Genomic DNA, 18,592 nt, shown 5'->3' on the forward strand with positions numbered 1-18,592 from the left:
GGTTATTTATGAACAGAGAGTACAGCTGTGGAGACAGCATTTGCAACACCATGTTCTGTAATTAATTTCTGTTTGTTATGAAAATCAGCCCCATAGTAATGGCTGAATTTTCTTGCTGTTGATTTTGATGTACAGTGGTGGTGTTCAGTGACAAATCTGGGGAAAACTGGCTATGCCAGAAAACCCAAAATCAAGTGTGCCTCTAGGTAAATCCAGCTGGTTTGTGTGTGGGTAGAGCTTTTGCTGTGGACAAAGGCATTGCAAATTTTGTAAAACTTTTTCCCTACTACACTGAAAGGTTATGCAAAAAAGAGTAAACATACATTATCAAAGTAATCATATCTCATATCACAATGTAAATTACATGAATGAGGTGAGTAGTTAGGGTAGTTAGTACAGTCAAATTTCTCTGCAAGTAGCTATGTACTAAAATTTTCCATTTAGATTAATGGATTCCCCTTAAATCTTCATTTCATTTCCTGTGTACCAAAATAAAAATAGAAGATCCAAGTAATTTGAATATGTCAGTCTCACACTATTATTTTCTTACTTTTGCATAATTAAATTTTCTTTTGCATAAATAAAACTAAACACAAATTCCAGGAGCACTTATACAAACTTCTTGCATACAACTGGACCAGGATTAAGCAATGCAGCAGAATCGTGTATTTGTGGGTGGTTTTTTTACTTGTCAATTAAAAAAATAGTACTGTATGAGTAGTAAAAGAACTAAGTATTGCAAGAAATGCAATAATGCCTGCTGGCAGGATCACAGAAGTATATCTCTAGTGCTGTTTTGACAAAATGTTAACATCTTCACTTGAAAAATAAATTTAATGTTTGTATGTTGAGAATTAAGAGCATGCTATTATAAACTTGACAGAAGCACTCAACAGTCTGTTAAAAATAGTGGCAAAAATGACTATTTATTTCAAAGCCTGGTTGAGATTTTGATTTAGGATTGCATATTTAAATAATGACAAAATATTATATATAACAGTATTTATAAACAATATATGACCACAACCTAAAATGGTTCAGATTTTTTTTCTCCAGCATTCTTTGTTGCAGACAAAAGGTGAAACAATCCATAATGAGCCAGTAGTACCTGTATTGTTTTTTAGCTATTTCTTCCTTACTCATTAGCTCAGTTTTCAAACTATTTGAAATCATTGTTACTTTAAATCCCACTGAAACCAAAGATAAACATCCCAGGAGAACAACCATTATGAGAAAAGCAAAACCAGTACTGCACTTTGCCATTCATTATTGCAACCAATTTAATTTCTGTTTTTACAGAAATTTCCATTATTTTCCTTCCTTGTATAAATATATCCTCTAGATTTACTCTTCACTTATATTTACAAAAAAGAACAAGCATTAGAATACCAGAAATGTAGTGTGAATATAACTACATTTCTTTCCATATAGGTATTAGTGAAAAGTTGTCTTTATAAATTATTTGCCCTCTTTTCACTTTTCTGTCTCTAATTTATTGTTATGAAACATGGAAAGAAAAAACTGTAAAAGTTGCTTTCCCTTTTGTTAATACTAAATGTGATATATAAACTTAAGGAAAAAGAAGTTTAGTCTTTAAAAGCAAAATAGTGACCCGTGTCTGAGGCTGAGTTTTGTTGGCTAGCACAGCCCTTGTGAGGTTTTAATCTGCACTGTGAAGTATGTGAGTAACATGAAAAAACTCCCAAACCTTCCAGTAATTTATTAAACACACTTATTACAGAAACCAAGGAAAATGAGAGATTGAGTCTCAAGAACAATGCAAGTCTCGCTTGTGAGAAACACTGTGTAATAAATTATAAATACATCATCATATGAAATATAGAAGGATAAATTCAGCCTGCCTGACTGAATGAAAAAAAAAAAAAGGGCACAAATCACGAATTTTTTACTACCAGCTGTGATGATGGAGTTGAAATACTGCAAGAGAAAATTATTACAGCTTTAGAAAAGGTAGTTTTTTTCTATATTAACTCCAAAAATACATGTGATGAATATTACTCTAAGAATTTTTGAGCATCAGGATAGGCATATTGGATGGGGGCATAACTCCATCCCTCCAGGGTAAGTTTCAACTCTGGCAAACAGCTGGAAAATAAGTACAAAAGCATAAAAAGGGCAACATCCACACAGCACTAATTCACCCCCAGTCTCCAGTGATCTTGTGCATCAAGGATTTCTTGTTGTCTGTGTAAATCTAATATTTGAGCTTGTCAAACTTATGCTTGAACTGGCATAAACTTTTGGCATTCACAACACCCTGCAGCAAAGAGCTACACAGCTTACCTACACAAAACACAAATGCTTATGTTCACTCTGAATATATTTCAGTGAATTTGAATATTGGAAGGGAGAATGAACACTTACTCATTTATCTACCTCTATTCACTTTTATAATTTTAAGTATTATTCTCTTAAATACTACAGCTTAGACAAAAAAAAAAAAATCAGTAACTTTCTGATTACATCGCTAAGAAAAATCTAAGAAAAATACAGGCTTTTGTTCACAAGAAAATAACATTAATTTGTAGATTTGATTTAGGGACACAAATACTATAAACCTCTGGGCAATGAATAGTTTTGTCCTGAGTGTTTCAAATACTGAAAGCAAAGCGAAAGAAAAAACACATAGCATGGAAAATATCAGGTTTTTCTGATGGCAAAAACTTTCAAATTTAACTAGTAACCAAGGGGAACCATAAAAGGATTATTTTATATTTGGACAAGGAATTAAACATATTTCAAGTGAAATTATCTGAGATTTCTGAGTCTGCAAAACTCTACTAAAAATGTCACAAGAGCACATAATTACTTTCTCCCTTTCACATTTTTCTTACCAGACTCTTCTGTTTCACTTATTGGCCCAAATTCATAGAAACCACCTATGTCTGTCAAATTATTCTGGTGCCTCTGTGAAGTCTGAAGGCTGCTCTGTGCTTGTCCTGGCATAGTTCATAACCACATGGATTACATGGGTTTTTTTTAAATATAGAAGATGTTTAAGGATAGACAGCTGCAATTCAGCAGCTGGAGCCCATCCTACTAAAGGCAATGGCTCTGCACTGCTCCCCAACATCCCTCATATGAAGCATTCCAGTCGTGGTAAAGAATCAGCAGCCTCACTTGAGCAGATGTAGCCAAAAAGCCTACAGAAATTTGACTAATTGTAATAAAAATTTGTTTAATTTTCTCTTTTGTTGTGTTTTTTACACAACTATTCATTTCCTTCTGCTGAATACGCCTTCCACTTGTCCCCACTCCACCAGCATTCCCTTCCTACATGTTGATCCCTCTTTTCTTTGAGCCCAGCCTTTCTGTGTCTTCCAGGCAGACTGTGTATGAGCTCAACTGAGGGTTAGCAATAAACCTCAACAAGAAAAATGTACAAGCATTTACACTGTCCAAGGAGAAATGGCAAGCAGAGAACTGGATTCATTGATGGGTCCTTCCTTCCCTTCTACCAGTGTTGAAGGCTTGTAAGACAGCAAAATACTCTTGCCTGATTTCTCCTTAGGAAGCCAGCACTGGTATGTCAGCCACTTTAGACTGCTTTCATAACACTGGAGAGGCTTTGACATCAGGGTTAACAATATTGTTAAACTGAACTCTAATTAGAAGTGCTCATCTCTCTCCAGTCAATTCAGAAGGAGCTTAAATGGGCTTGATCCTAACTTAACTGCATAAAGAAAAATACTGCATAAAGAAAAATACTGCATAAAGAAATATAGTGCATAAAGAAAAATAGAGAAATTTGGTCCTATAGTTTCTGCTGATTGCAACCACATTGATGGAGATGACTTCCATCAGCTCCTTCTAATAGAGTGTCCACAGCAGGTACTTCCCTAAATGTGCCTCTATTAGAGGCAGCCAGCTCTTGATAACCCCATAGCTACATTAAGAATTGTTATTTGCAAACTCCTAGAAGGAACATTTTCAGGACTGTTACATCAGTAATGTTAAAGTCTTGGGAAAAGAAAAGGCAGTCCCAGCAAGGCCAGAGGAGGTGTGCACATGTCCAAGCAAGGGCTAAGCAAGCAGTGGTAGGGCATGCTTGGATGTACAGCTTTCAATACATGAAATAAGGATTAGGTGCAGAACTCATCCATGAGAAAGACCACCAAATTCTTTCAAAATTACAAAACTGCCAAAGCAAGAATATGGAAGATGTGAGGGAGAAAGGAATGACTTAAAAAGGAACTGAGAAAAGCTCTGTTCAGGCTTATAGAGCAGAGAAAACTATTTGAATAGGAGGACAGACAGCCTCTAAGCCACACATTTTGAGCTTGAGAAAAATATACCTCCTCTCCTCATATGCACATTCACTATAGCTTTAAGTAAAAGCTTTTTTAGCTTTTTTGTTATAGTAAAGATCAGTGACTTTTGAAAAATACATGCAAAGATTTTCCAAAATATCAAGACACAGATGATCCAATGATTCAAGTTCAGTATCTTGATAACAGCCAAAACCTGATCACCATAGGGCTTTTGGGTAGGAGGAACTTAACTGTTTCCTAATGAAGAGCAAACAAAATCACAAGAAAACAAAACCAAAAAAGTTTTTAAAAGTGAAAAGCAGGATAATTGTGCAGACATCAATATGCATCCATATCTAAATGCCACAGACCCCAACAAGCACTCATGTATTTAGAAGGATTCCTTTCTCAAATGCAGTGCACACACCTGACCTCGTGTATGTAAATGCATGCACCAGCTGTATTTTCTTCCCTACTTGCAGCAAATGTCTCAAAAGAGACAACACTGCATAACATTTTCTCAGGTGCATACTCATGCAGAAAAGCAACAGAGGCCAAGAAAATTATAGTGAAATTTAGCATTGCACATGGAAGATCAGTCCCATCAAGTGCTTCAACAGAACTAAAACCAACCTCATCCCAAAGAAGTCCGAAACAAAACCACCTGATACCACTGCCAAATCATAACTGCTTCTTCCTGCATTACTGAGAAACACATCTGCAACCTTGGACTTTCTCTCTGACAGACTTCATACTTCTGCCATCTACTAATGACTGACATGCTTGATCTGTTAAAAAAATGGATTTTAACTTTTCCTTAATAACGAGAAAAGTGTTTTTCACCCCTCATTTTCAAAACCAGCTAGAGCAGTTTGGCATAAGTGTTCAAAAAATATCTCAACTAGTAAAGAACTGCCAAATTCCACCAAGAAAGGTAAAATGATTGGGAAAAAGAATAAGCCACTGAAAATCTTTTCTTAAAATGGAAACATTTGTGCAATTTCAACTCTCCCTTGCAAGCATTATTATGTCCTCTGAAATAAAGAGCTCAAAAGCTCTCTTTCAAGTAGACAGTTGGGTTATGGTTTGAAGATCTCTTGATTTCAGTTTTATTTAAGAAAAATCTTTATCTTAATGAATACAGAGCTTAAGAGCACCAGGTTCTTGTTCACCGTAAAGACTTATCCATACCCTGGAATTTTTAACACAAACACTTTACAAATAAATACAAACAATTTGTACTCCAGATAAGCTTTAAAACTTTTACTGATCCTCTTTTTACTTTAGTCTATTTTCTGTTAAAATCTGTCCAAGACATGCCACAGACTCAGGATTAAGAAATAATTAAAAAAAAATCAACAACTGCACAAAAAAAAAATCCAATTCAATCCCCTTTCAACTTACAAAAATGTGCCTCATAGGGACCATAAAATCCATGTAATTACCTGCTGCAGGATCTGTAACTGCTTGACTGGTGATGCCAGATGGTGGTTCTTGAAGCTGGTATGTTGCATTTGTGGAGGGTGTCGTAGGGCTGGTGTTGCTGTTTGTCATGTAATGTGAAGGATATGGTGAGCTATTATAATACTGTGCATATTGGCCCTGGCCAAAACTGGGATAAGAGGGATATTCCTGCATGACAAAAAACCAACTGATTAGTCCATCAAAGTTTTGCTACTTTTTAGTATAAATTCCAAAATATAACTACAAACACATGTCAGACTTTGAGCACGTATGCTTCCTGGACTGGATATTGTAGGACCTAAAACTGTGAGGCAGTAAAATAAAATCTAAATTACACATAATTTACTATGTCTTCTCATGCAAGTAGTTTATCATACACATTGCTGAAGATGTGTGAATAAGAACATCAGCTTCAGACAATTAGTTTTAGTACTGGAAGATGACAGATTGAAGAGAAACAGTTATAAACTTTAGTTTAACTTGAAAGGATGACAATTTCTTTCAACAAGCTATTTAAGGGCTACATTTTTTCAGTGGATGAGAATTCTAAGTTTGCCAAAGTTTGCTGAACTCCTATTTACAAATTTACCTGCTGTGAACTATTAAATCCAGTAGAATTTGTGAGTGAATTATTTCCTGCATATATTCCTGACGATGTTGTAAAACTGCTACCTGAAATGAAATGAAAAATTGTGTGAATTACTGAAACAAAGTATTGGAAAATAACTTCTATCACACTATTATATCACAACATTATGGCAGATTTGTAATATCTCCCACGTGTTGACGGATTCAGCTCTATAACATGCTAATACATAGAAAGCGATAATTCATAGTTCTTGCACTCGGTGTTTCATTATTGCAATTTAAAAAAAAAAGAAAAAATTGAAATTTTGACTGGAATTTTGGACCTACCTCATCCCTGATTGAAAATTAAGCTATTGCACCCTTCTGAATAAAACCCATAACACCCAGTACTCCAGCACTGTGGAAATAATGAGGGTTTCTTTACTTTTGTTGTTGTTGTTTTTGCTGTTGAAAAATAAGGGCAAGTTTTGTCCAGAGAGACACCACCTCCCCCCATGAAAGCCTGGTGGCTGTGTTTCTACTCCCACCCTTGAGAACTGTGTCCTCTCCCCTCCCTGAGCCTCAGCCCCCCACAGGAGCAGCAAAAGCTCCAAACAGCTCAGTCCCACTGCAAAGCCATTAGGACTCACTAATCGATCAGAGACAGCCTTGGGCTGCAAACCTTTCCTCTTTTGACAGAGTGTACTGGGCATGACACAAGAGAAAAAAAGTACCTCTCTGAGAAGGGAGACCAGGAATTTAGCCCAGAGACTGAATTACTGCCTTCATCTCCCTCCTCCAGCTTTCACAAGCCACCAAAAATAGACAGATGGGGCTCTGGTTGAATACCCACCCTGAGAAGCTGTTCCACTAAAAGGGCAGTAACCCCCTTCCAGCTGCCTTGCCCTCGCTGGTTGTAACCCAGCAGTGACACAGCCACCAGCTGAGACATATGGATGCACAGGGTGAAGCTACATAAGCCACCACAAAGTCTGTAATGAGGAAACCTATTGAACTCCTCTGGCAGCAGAGCACCAGTCAGGGCAGGTTATTAAAGTGTGCAGGCTGTTTACAGCCTCCCTCACCACCAAAATCTGCCTCAGTGAAAAGATATACAGAGACCTTGGGAGCAAAGCTTGCAGGTGAGCAAAGGAGACAAGGAGGGGTGAAAATCAACAGGGAACCAGGCACACAGATGCACCAATCCTCTGATGTACCTGATACAACTAAATTAACAACCAAATCCAAAAAGAGGTTACTCATTTAGAGAAACAACATTTCTTGCAATTCCAAAGAGGACAGAAAGTAGGCAGGGGTCCATACTTACTACAATCCCTGAAGGACATTTGTGAGCTATTTACTTTTCTTAAACAAAAATACCCCACCAAACCAATAGGTATCATAGCTATAGAAGTCAGAAGGAAAAATATTTAAATGTTTTGACTGCAAAAGTTACTAAAAGCACATACAAGTTAAGCCTCAGAGTAGTAGATTAGTAGTAAAGGATGAAGCTTAAACTTAACATACGAAATGACTGTAAACTGTAAAATTTCTCTTCTATCTTCTACTAGTACAAAATCTCTGATTGTTGATAGATGCTACTAATCCTGTGAACTAAAATCAGATTACTTCAGCAGAAGAGTTGACATCCAAGTTTAGCAGATAGTACAGATAAACAGTACTAATGAGAAAAACATGCTTTAAATTTAATTTAAAATTGGAAAACAGATGTTATTTTTTTTATTGTAACAAATACAAAAGCCAAAATACAGCTGAAAAATATTTTAAATTGCAAAACTTTGAAATTATATTTTATTTCTAATAGTGCTCTGGCTAGAAGAATATAAGTCACTGTGCCTCTTCGTATTTCTGTAGGGTTTTCTGAATGATGCAGTAATACATTCAAACCCAGTTTTAAAGGTGCACAGTTTGAGCCACTCTAAAAATATATAAAAGGCCTCATAAGTAGAAAAAACTCCAGACTTTGTTTGAGGAATGCATTATCCTTCCTCAGAAAGTTTGGAAAATAATTTGCAAGAGCAAATGAGAAAAGTAATTACATGCCAGCCAGCATCTCTCCCTCTCAGACAAAGACACACAGACACACACACACACACACTAACATGCAGATCTCTCTTTCATCTCATGGTCAGCACTGACTTCTAGGGAGGAGGGGTAAGGGTCTCCCAGACCGTAACAAACACGAAGCAGGTTTCTCAGAAACAGCTCTGTGGGCCACCCAGAACTACAGGCCTGAAGTTGTTTTTAAAATACTCATGATTTTGCAAATTGTTTTTTAAATATTCAGCCATAACATGGCATAGAGCCGCTATCCTGCCTTAGCTGAACAAACACAAAAATAAGAAGGGCTACAAAACACGTGAGATTTACCGCCCTGAGTTGGCCGGCTACACAGCTTTAAAATGTGATAAAAGCTGTAAATTGCAGGTCAAAGGTCTATTTTGCAAAGAGCTCTGACCCACATTAAAGCTGGGAACCCCAGCCAGCATGGGGAGGCGGCCGGACCCTGCTGGGACCGGGGCGCGCTCCAGGAGCGGGGTGCCCTGTGCTGAGCAGGCACGGGCAGGATCCTCCCTGTGTGCTGGCCACAGAAGCACATTTGCTCCCCTAGCTCTGTCTCCTTGCCACAGGCTATGTCTATCATCAGGGTACAATGTATGTGGCAGGAGTTTAGTGCAGCTCTCTTGGGAAAGCCTTAGACGGCCAGATGGGCTATTTAAACTCAAGGTTTCTTCCGTTTGCTTACAGTGTTTAAAAATCCTTGGCAAACTCCCCCTTGTTGTCCTAGTAACTGCTTAGCCATCCAGCACAATATTTTTATACTGTATAATAATAACCAAATACCTTAACGTTTACTTTTTTACGGTTGAATTCCCAAACCAATTGGATAGCTATTCTCTATCATCACAGCCCTGGTTACTAAAACAATGCTAAAAGTGCTCATCACAGGCCTAGCACCCTTCCAGTGGTAGGGCACTCAGATTGAGGGTAAAAGCCATGCTTTTTATCACAGTCAAAGAAGACTCAAATAAGACATTTGCAAAAGGAGTTCTTTCCTTGATGTTTCCCCCAACCCTTCTCCACTCCATTTATCCTCACTGTGCAATCCTTATAACTTTGCCAATATAGGAACAACGGCCCATTCCCACAGCTATTAGTCATGTAAGTGGTCTTTCAACATCTATGAAGCAACTTATATGAAAAACAGCTTAAGGAACACACTTGTTAAATAAAGTTAGAGAGGGGGGAGGGGAGCAGGGAGATGGGTGGCAGAACCGCCTGAGTCCTCTTCTTACCCTCTCCCCTATGCCCCCTCTGTCACTGAGATTATAAATTTGTGAAGAACAAAAATCCAATTGCCAGAACAAATTTAGCAAGGAGTCACAGGCAGCAATTCTCCTTATAATTTTCGTAAGTTGGCAGCCTCTCCCCCCGCTATTGTTCGGTGACTAATGACGCTGTAATTTTAGCAGGGTCAGGAAAAGCACTGGGTTTAATTGGCTGCACACGCACCGCGAGGCAGCGTCCCTACATTGCAGGGAGACATTCATCCCAGGGAGAGGAACCAGAATTAACTCCAAAGCTTTCTAGCACGAGGTAAACCCAGCCAGGGAACACGAGCAGGACAACTGCAAGGCCGCTAGGAAATCCCCTTAGCTGCGGGCAAGAATGCCAGCAGGGCCCCGAGCGCCGTCATGTAACGCTGCGGTGTGAAGGAGGCTGTGGGATCCATTATCTCCATTTAGCAGCTCAGCAGCTGCACCAAGAAGATGAAGAGCAGCTATTGCAGGCTATGACAAGGCTGAGGCTGCAGCCTGCCCATACACTGCTAGAGGGAAAAGGGAGAATAAACTCATTCTCCTCTCTGGAGGCTTCTGCACAAACAAGTGAACAGCAGCAGCACTAACCCCGTCTTCTGTCATGAGAATCAATTTTGTCCTTAAATAATAGTTGAAATTATGGATAAATTCTCCTTCCAAAATTAAATCAGGAAAGCGAAACAAATGTTCCTGTTTACTTCCAACAGCTGTTCAATCAAAAGGAAGAATTAAGTCAATTTAGAGTTGTTTCAAATACAAAAGTTTACTTAATGAAAATATTACAAAGACATATATTCTCATGTATAGCATAGACATATATTGCCAAACATTTAACTGCAAGAAAGACCTGCTCAGCAATGTGGTTCTTTTCTACTTAGCAACTAACAACTTCACCAGTCCTTTAATTTGATTATCCTTATTTCCATTTTTATGGTCTCTAGGATTTTTGTTGAAGACTAGTCCTTCCCTCATCCACACACTGTGCTGTTTATGAGCACAACAGAAAGGACATGCACACCACAGGGACCTTCCAGCTCTGACCTGTGGCTTTTCTGCCCAAGCCAGACTGTCAGTGATCCATTCAATTCCAGAGGTGGGCAGCTCTCAGCCCAAACACAGCACAGCTAGAGCAGAACCCAGGCTAAGACCCTCTCCTCCCTAAGCCATGCAGACAATTACATCTTTAGATAAATCCTTTTCTTATTAGAGTTTAACAACTGGGTCATCTTTAACATATTTATTTTTGCAGAATATTTTAAGATCATTGCCTTTCAAAGTATACAGCTGATACGCTTTCCAAGATCTCACTGTTCCATCTCTTGACAACTGTCACCCTTCACTGAGCTTGACAGTTCTGATCTTACACAGATTTTGCATAAAGCAAAAAAAAAAAAAAAGCAGTACCCTTTATGGCAGACTCTATGCAGTCTGTTGACAGAGTCCTAGCTTTGCACTACTAACGCCAGCATTCACATTACTTACAGCATTCACTTAGAATTTTCCAAGAACTCTCTATGTTATCCTATGCTGCTCCCTCTTCCCTCCCTCTATTGAATGAGTTTCCCATGGACATCTGCAAAACTATTTCCCTGTCCTGCCTAAAATCCCTTTTTTATTGACATCCCTCTGCTCAATATCCTACAAAAAGCACCTTTAGAGCTGTTAGATAACCAGTATGGGGTGCCAACTGTTTATTATACATAAACAATGTCAGCTTTATTGTTTCATTAGGCTCTTCTAGCCTGAGTATTTATTTTTAGCCTCCAACTTCTATGAGAACTGTATTTTTATTTGCCTGTGGAAGTTAACACACAGGATCCCAGTATATGACTGTAGCATGAAGGCACTACTGCAATAGAAATTATAGGCAGCACAGACATGATTTTCAATAACACCATTTCCTAGCAACTGTGAATTATCAGTTCCTTAAAAGCTGAAATGTTGATTTAGAAGTTCATTTGAGCCACTGATGGCAAGTACTTTGAGCCCTCTCCCACAGAGAGGCAGGGGTTTTTTTGGGGGGGAGGTGCATGTGGAGGTGTGTTTGTTGTCTGAGGTTTTTTTGTGCAGCTGTCTGCAGAAAGCAAAACCAATAACCTTGTTTGGTTATATTTACTGTGATGAGGAGAAGATCATCACCATTCAGCATGAAGATGAAAATCCACATGCTACTCTGGTCCTGTCCCTCTTGCTTGTCAGAGCACACTGTAAGTCAGCAATATTTCAGATGTCAGATGGTCACTTCTGCCCTATGGAGCTACTCAACACACAGTTCAAAATAAGATTAAAAAAATGCAACAAAAAATTCTCTCATGTGTCTGAGCAAAGGACTGGATCACTATAGTCTTAACACTGGAACAAAAGCAAAATCTTATTCACTTTGTGGAAGCACTTCTGCCTCAAGGCATTTCACAGAGTGTTTACTTGATGCCACAGTTTAAACTCAGCTTGATAATATACAAAGGTGCTAAACTTATTAAAAAATGTGGTCCTTGTCTGTGATTGATTACTTATTTCAACAACTCCAAAATCTGCAACACACCTGATACCTACTGCCAAATTCAGGGGTGAAAAAGCCTGCTGCAAACATCCCAAATTAGCTATTTCTGATAAACAAAGATTTTTTGAAATATCCATTAAGTAGTGAAAACCCAGAACCAGGCACACCCAGTGACTTCTCAATACAGAAGAGGAAAAGGAATTGGAAGAACAAGGTGGAAAGACATTAAGTAAACTAAACAGGCAAGTACAGCTACAAAATATAATTGATAATAATAGCCTGCACATACAAAGACTTACAGCTTTTAAATAGACTTCAAAGAAACAGACTTCAATCATTACTTAGCTACCTCCACAGCTGCAGTAGGTATTTTTATCTTCTCCCTCCTCAAACACGCTCAGGTGTCAAATGATATTTGGCACTTCCTAAATTCATAATCCTGTCACGTTTTACAGGACTAGCTTTGTCTCATTCACTATTTGGTTAACTATTGCTATTCAGAGATACATTTTTTACTGTAATAACACTAGAACACTTCACTATTTAAAATTTAATGAAGCAAGGGATCTTCCAAACTGCTGAGAGCTGGCCTGTTGCTCTCTCAGCAAAGGCAATAATCATTTCATCTCCAACTGCAATAAAATCAGAGTTAAGTGCTCAAGCAAACATTCATTTTTATTCTAGCAATATAACAAAATAAGGAGGAAAAAACCCCACCATAGCATTAGCTATATCTAATTAGTGGCAATATCTTTTTATACAGACCTTGCATCTGGTAGCTATAGGGAGCCTGTCCAGGTTGAGGTGTGCTAAAGCTGGCACCGTAGCTTAGAAATCCTGTCTGTCCAGGTGACTGTGACTGTGCCAATCCACCTTCTGTCTTGATGCCTGCCCACAATGCACCTAAATCAGTTAGTGACAGCAAATCTATTTGTTCATATTCAAACAGGGATGGAAAATACAATCACTTAATTAACAGCCATTTTAACATATACATACTATTGCCTGAGAGAACAAATATTGAGAGCATGCACAATTAATAGGGTAAAGGCAGTCTAAAAGCACACTGAAAACTGAAGTTCACCAGGGAGAGGTTAAATTCAAAACTGTGTTTCCAATAACTGCAAAAGAAATTTATACATGAACAGGAAGTTGCATTATTCCTTTTTTCCTTTCCTGCCAGAGGCGAACTTTTCCATATATTCATGACATTACACAGAGGTAGATTAGCAACTTTATATGAATTTAATGAAGCATAGCATAGCCAAGCTCTCCTGCCATCTACCCATTAACGACATAACTGAGAATTGCATTGTATAGTATTCCTACATGAAAATTACACAGCTCCAAGGATGGCTTTTTAAAGAATTAGAAGTGGATAAAGGGAACTAGCAGTATTAAGTGCAATGATTTTTCAAAGGTAATTAAACACTAATTCAGTTCTTAACAAATAAGCACCTAAGAGACAGGAACTATTCCTGAAGCAATCTCCTGAACTGGGAGAAACATAGCAGAGTCATTAATCTGCACTGACAGAGAAATCCATTACACACCACATTACTCTCTCATTTCTAAATTTAGTTATAAAAGAATCCAAAGTCTGATCAATGAATGACTTGCTGCCCAGTTTCAGTGATTCTTCTCTCAATTTGTAAGGCAATGAGCAAGCAAATATCAGCAAGCAAAATACTGAGGAAATGTACACAATTCAGCCTCTGTCTCTTAGTTTTAATTAGAAGGTTGTCCCAACATGAACTACCATTTAAAAATAATTATAGCCAAAGTAATGGAAAAGTGATACAATATTCTTAGGTTTCACTGTGGCATTCAGTGAGACCTCATTGTTCAGAAACCAACAATATTTGAACTGAATTAACTAAGTGTGAATTAGTAACATTCCTTTGAAAATCACTGTTAATCTAAGTCCATTTCCTGGTTGGATTTTTCTTTAGACAATATTCAACAATGTTCCAAGGTAGGAGAAGGCTCAGAAATTACTGTGTTGGCAAATCTTCAATACCTCCCTATACACAAATGGCAGCATATTTCCTACCATCTACTTAATTATTTTTCAACTGTTGTCATTAATTAACCTTAATTCCTTCTGCCAAACCTTCTAACTGCTGAGCTAAACCTGTTTGCTTGTTTTTCCCTGATGCTTACTTGATTCTTCTATTTCATGTTACAATTAAACAGTTTGAATGATGAATCCTGACACCTCACTTCCAAGGGGAAACTCCTGCTATGGATGGTTTGGTATCAACAATCCCTATTTGTTGTCTGTGCTGTTTAAGGACTTCTGAAATGCTGATTAAATATGGTTTAGAGAAAGCTTACTTAAATCAAGCATTAAATTTGTAGTCTAAATTTGCTTTAACAGACTGATCCAGCTCTCCATCTCAGGCAGAGCAGGAGGAGATGATCAAAAGCATCAGTAGGAGGATGCCACTTGAGTGAAGACAACTTGGCACTGACATGCCCTTTTGCAAACCTCCATGCTATGAAGAGCCTTTCATCTCCTGGGACTTACTCTCACACTTGCTCTCATCCAGAAATCCTTCACTCATCAAACCCTGATGCTCCCTTCTCCCAAGTCTAATGTACTCAAGGAAGTGGGGAGGGACAGTGACACAAGAGGACTGCCAAGCTGGTAAGCAAAGCCTTTGCTAGATGCTGGTGCTGGAGCAGGCAGGAGGAAAGAGCTTCAGGAAATTCTCCAGCCTCCTCAGGGGCTTTGCAGATGAAGCAGAGCCAGGAGCCCCAGGGCAGCAGCTGTCAATGGCATTCCCCTCCACCCCCCTTCCTGCCTGCATGGCTGCATGGCTGTGGAGGTGGGGAGCTGGAAAAATGAAGAGGCTAGAGGTACAGTTGAGACAGCACCTTCCCAAACTCCTCTCTAGAGAGAAAACTTGAGGCAGGCTTATACAGCACCCTGTGAATACTCTTTCTTCCTGCAGACACCGAGTAAAGAAACAAAAAGAAAGAGGCCTCAACTCAGTTTTTCCTTTCACATACACCTAAGTCTTCTCCCTTTATACTGCTGCAAGAATGTTGCCTGGATGAAAGAAAGGCAAGACAGAGGATCTAAACATGGGTCTAAACTGCAGATCAAAGAGTAGAATTTAGGCTCTAAGCAAGGCTTCAGTTCTTGCCTATTGCAAATGAGTGTTCTAATGCTCCCCAGTTTCATTTGGGAGCACAGATTGTATGGCTTACCTTATATATGCAAAAATACATGGTAAGTCCCAAAACTTTTTAATAGTTATTTGCTTTTAAATATTACTCCAATAAAGTACATCAGCAAGGAGCACCTTAGCAACAAGGCACAAGTCTGAAAAGAACAAAACACGTACAAATTCTCTTGGCTCAGGAGCTGAGGATTTCAGTGGCCAAAAGTAGCTCTGCAGTGTAAAACATTGCAAATTTATCTGAAGTCCTAGGCATTGGGGGATGGACTAGGCAAAAACCCAAACCAAAACAAAAGAGCAGGCAAGCATGTTAACCCCCACAGGCAGTTGCCAAGTAAAGCAACTCTCAATTACAGCTCCGACGACAGTGAGACAGCTAAACTCAAGTAGTGAAATCAAGGCCTGGCTGAAGTCAGTGGGAATTTTAGAGTTGACTTCAGTGAGGTCAGGATTTAATCCAGAGGAATCAAACGAAAAACAAAAAAGTCACTGTTTGGGCTGCCCAAGCCTAGCAGTCAGTCAAGTATGAACACAAGGTGTCCACAGGAGAAACAGGTCAACAAAAGCAGGGTGGGGAAAAGGGTTGTCTGTTATCATCCCATCTGGTCCAGATGGAATTAGCAGACAAGCTCTCATCAGCAAAAGGGGCTCTTGTGTGTGTGTGTGTGTCCAAAACTCCCCATCTCATAGTGTAAGTTTAAAATGTGTGCATTCAAACTGAAACTGGAACATCCAGTTTATACTTAGAAATCTATTTTAAAGTAAGGGGGAAAATAATGTATTTCTTTTACCTAGTGTTCACCATAATCTGCCTTAGGATATACTTGAAATCCAGTGGATTTTCAACTTGCACACTTCAAGATGAGAGATTCACCAGTTTTACACTTAAAACTTTTAACAATTTTAAAGTGAACAGCTTGTATGGGGAGTTCTGTCCTTTTGGTATAAAACTTACATTATCTGAACGTATTTTTACAAAATATACTGCTCAAAGCATGTGGATTGTATATTTTTAATATATTCCCCCAGAGGAATATAAGGCCTATTTTCTAATAATGCATCCTCGCTGCTGCACTGCTATGTGGTCTGCCAGCAGACAGTCTGGCAGGAAAATGGTCTCACCCATTGCAGCTTGTTTTTAAATTAAATTTTTTGGGGAATATTTGCTACTTAGTACTATCGCCTTCATCAGGCAGACAGAGCTTTAGTGGCAATTTACCTCAATTTTCACCTCCAGGGAGTTTTTAAAACATTGGAAAGTGAGATTTTTTTTGATGGAGGCATTTTTGAATTAGGTTTTTTTGTTGCCTGCTGCAAAACAGCACGACCTTGCAGATTCATCTGAGTTCTAGTAATTTATTAGCTGAAATTCAGACTTTTACATTCTGATGAAACCTCACCACAGCTGGGGAGCAGAGCCCTCAGCAAGTGCCAGGAGCTGGGCCAGTGCCATGCAATCCCCAAGATCTCTTTTCCCACGTCACTGCTGTATTTTTGATGTCACCAACAAAAAGCTAATGAATCTCTCCTGATCCTAAAATGGGTTCATCTTCTTGAGTACCTTTTCAGCTCTTTAATACATAAAGCCTCACTCACTCCAAGGTGGGAAATTTAACAGCATTCCACAAGAAATGCTCTAGAGCACAGCTGTCCCACTAAGTACTGACCCAAGGGTCACACAGTCTTGACCTAAAAACCCCTTTACCTGAGGAATAGAAGGACCTGGCAGTGATTTCTTACCATAGGAAGGGATTCCATAGGGTTGTCCAGGCTGGGGGTAGGTGGCATAGGCTGTAGCTTGTTGCATTCCCGCTGTAAACTGTGTCTGCCCATACGCAGCCATCGTTTGTGAGGAAGGGGTTGGAAGAATATGTGGGTAGGGTCTGCTATTGATTACAAATGACAGAAAATAGGACAGACACTGCATTAGACAGACATGCCTGGGCTTATTTTTAGTCTTATTATAATCCTGCTGCTTCATTAACATATAAATAGGCTGTGCTAGACAACAGCAACTTTAAGAGGCAAAACAATAAGAAATCAATAATAAAAGAATAAGTGAAATAAGAACTTTACAAATATTTTTCAAATATATTCTTAGCATTAAAAAAAAAAAACCAAACCATTTTTTCCCTAGAAGCTGCTGTGGTTTAAATTATGGCTTAACAGATGGACTCAATTATTATTTTAAATGAGGTTAAAATCTGCCTATTCCAGTTATTATTATTACTACTACTATTATTATTTTAAAAAGATATCATACTTGGAAGGGTAAATCTGTGGTGGGGAGAACTGGTGTGTTTGTCTTGGGCTGAAACCACTGCTTCCAATTGCTGCACCAAGGAGAAAAGAAAGCATACAGAAGTGTAAATACACACACCAAAGATAAATATTATTTTTCCTAATAGAATTTCAGAGTATTAACAAGATTTTAATTAAATTCAAATATCATTGATACCTTAGATAGAAAATAATATTTTATGAGGAACTATAGAGGAATGCTTAACATTAAAATCTTGATTGCAAATCTCAAATACTAAATTGCCCCTTTGTACAATTCCCGAGCCATAGTTTATTCTTTGGTTGCACACAGGCAACATTTTCAATGCAAACAACCTATTTCCTAATGGAAACATTTCCCCTCATAGTTTCAAAGGATTGTTGATATCTCAAGTGCAACATTTTATTAACTTTTTAGAATTTTTAAGACCTACATTTTATGAAGGAGCTTTATGCATGCCTCGATTGAAAACACATGGCCCGCTTCAGAGCACGTGCCTCTTTAAAAAAAAAAAAAAAATTCCTAATACAGACTATGCATTACCTTATTACACTTCTATTTTCTTCCACCTTATCTGCTGTCTCAAATGCTCTGAGCCCTTCAAGTGAGCATGGCATAAGGATGCCCAAGGTGCAGATGCAGTTAGTGGAACACAAGTGGAGGAGGCTGTGCTGTGAGCCACTCCCCGAGCGGCTCCAGCAGCGCTGCTGACATGGAGCCTCCCAAAAACACAGCCCATTTCTGTCAGCATTTCTGGGTGCTGCTCAGAGCCTGGCTGCTCTGCTGTCTACTCTGCTCCAGGCAGCATTTTTGGGAGCCCTTCTGGTTACTGTCAGGGTGTCACTTCTCCTCTAGGTCCCAAGGTGGGCTTGGAAGCCTTTGTAAAGGAAGGGTCAGCGGCGGGTTATGAGACTACTGTAAAATCAGACAGCCCGAGAAACAACAGGCCTTATTGCAAACTCTTGGAAATAAACAAGGCA

General features: G+C 38.8%; 1 protein-coding gene across 3 annotated transcripts in view; it reads right to left on the minus strand.

Annotated features, from left to right (window-relative positions):
• The window catches only part of EYA1 (EYA transcriptional coactivator and phosphatase 1), a 155,531-nt gene that overhangs the window by 49,239 nt on the left and 87,700 nt on the right, over positions 1 to 18,592 (minus strand). For 2 of the 3 annotated variants that reach the window (XM_079299509.1, XM_079299510.1), the window contains 5 exons: positions 17,595 to 17,664; positions 17,072 to 17,217; positions 12,909 to 13,046; positions 6,325 to 6,407; positions 5,717 to 5,903 (listed from right to left, as the gene is read on the minus strand). In XM_079299509.1, the coding sequence (XP_079155635.1) occupies positions 5,717 to 5,903; positions 6,325 to 6,407; positions 12,909 to 13,046; positions 17,072 to 17,217; positions 17,595 to 17,664 (624 nt within the window). The remainder of the gene's footprint in view (positions 1 to 5,716; positions 5,904 to 6,324; positions 6,408 to 12,908; positions 13,047 to 17,071; positions 17,218 to 17,594; positions 17,665 to 18,592) is intronic. The other variant, XM_079299511.1, reaches the window with a different exon arrangement.

The sequence above is a fragment of the Erithacus rubecula genome, assembly GCF_903797595.1.
Source record: "Erithacus rubecula genome assembly, chromosome: 3".
Lineage (NCBI taxonomy): Eukaryota > Metazoa > Chordata > Aves > Passeriformes > Muscicapidae > Erithacus > Erithacus rubecula.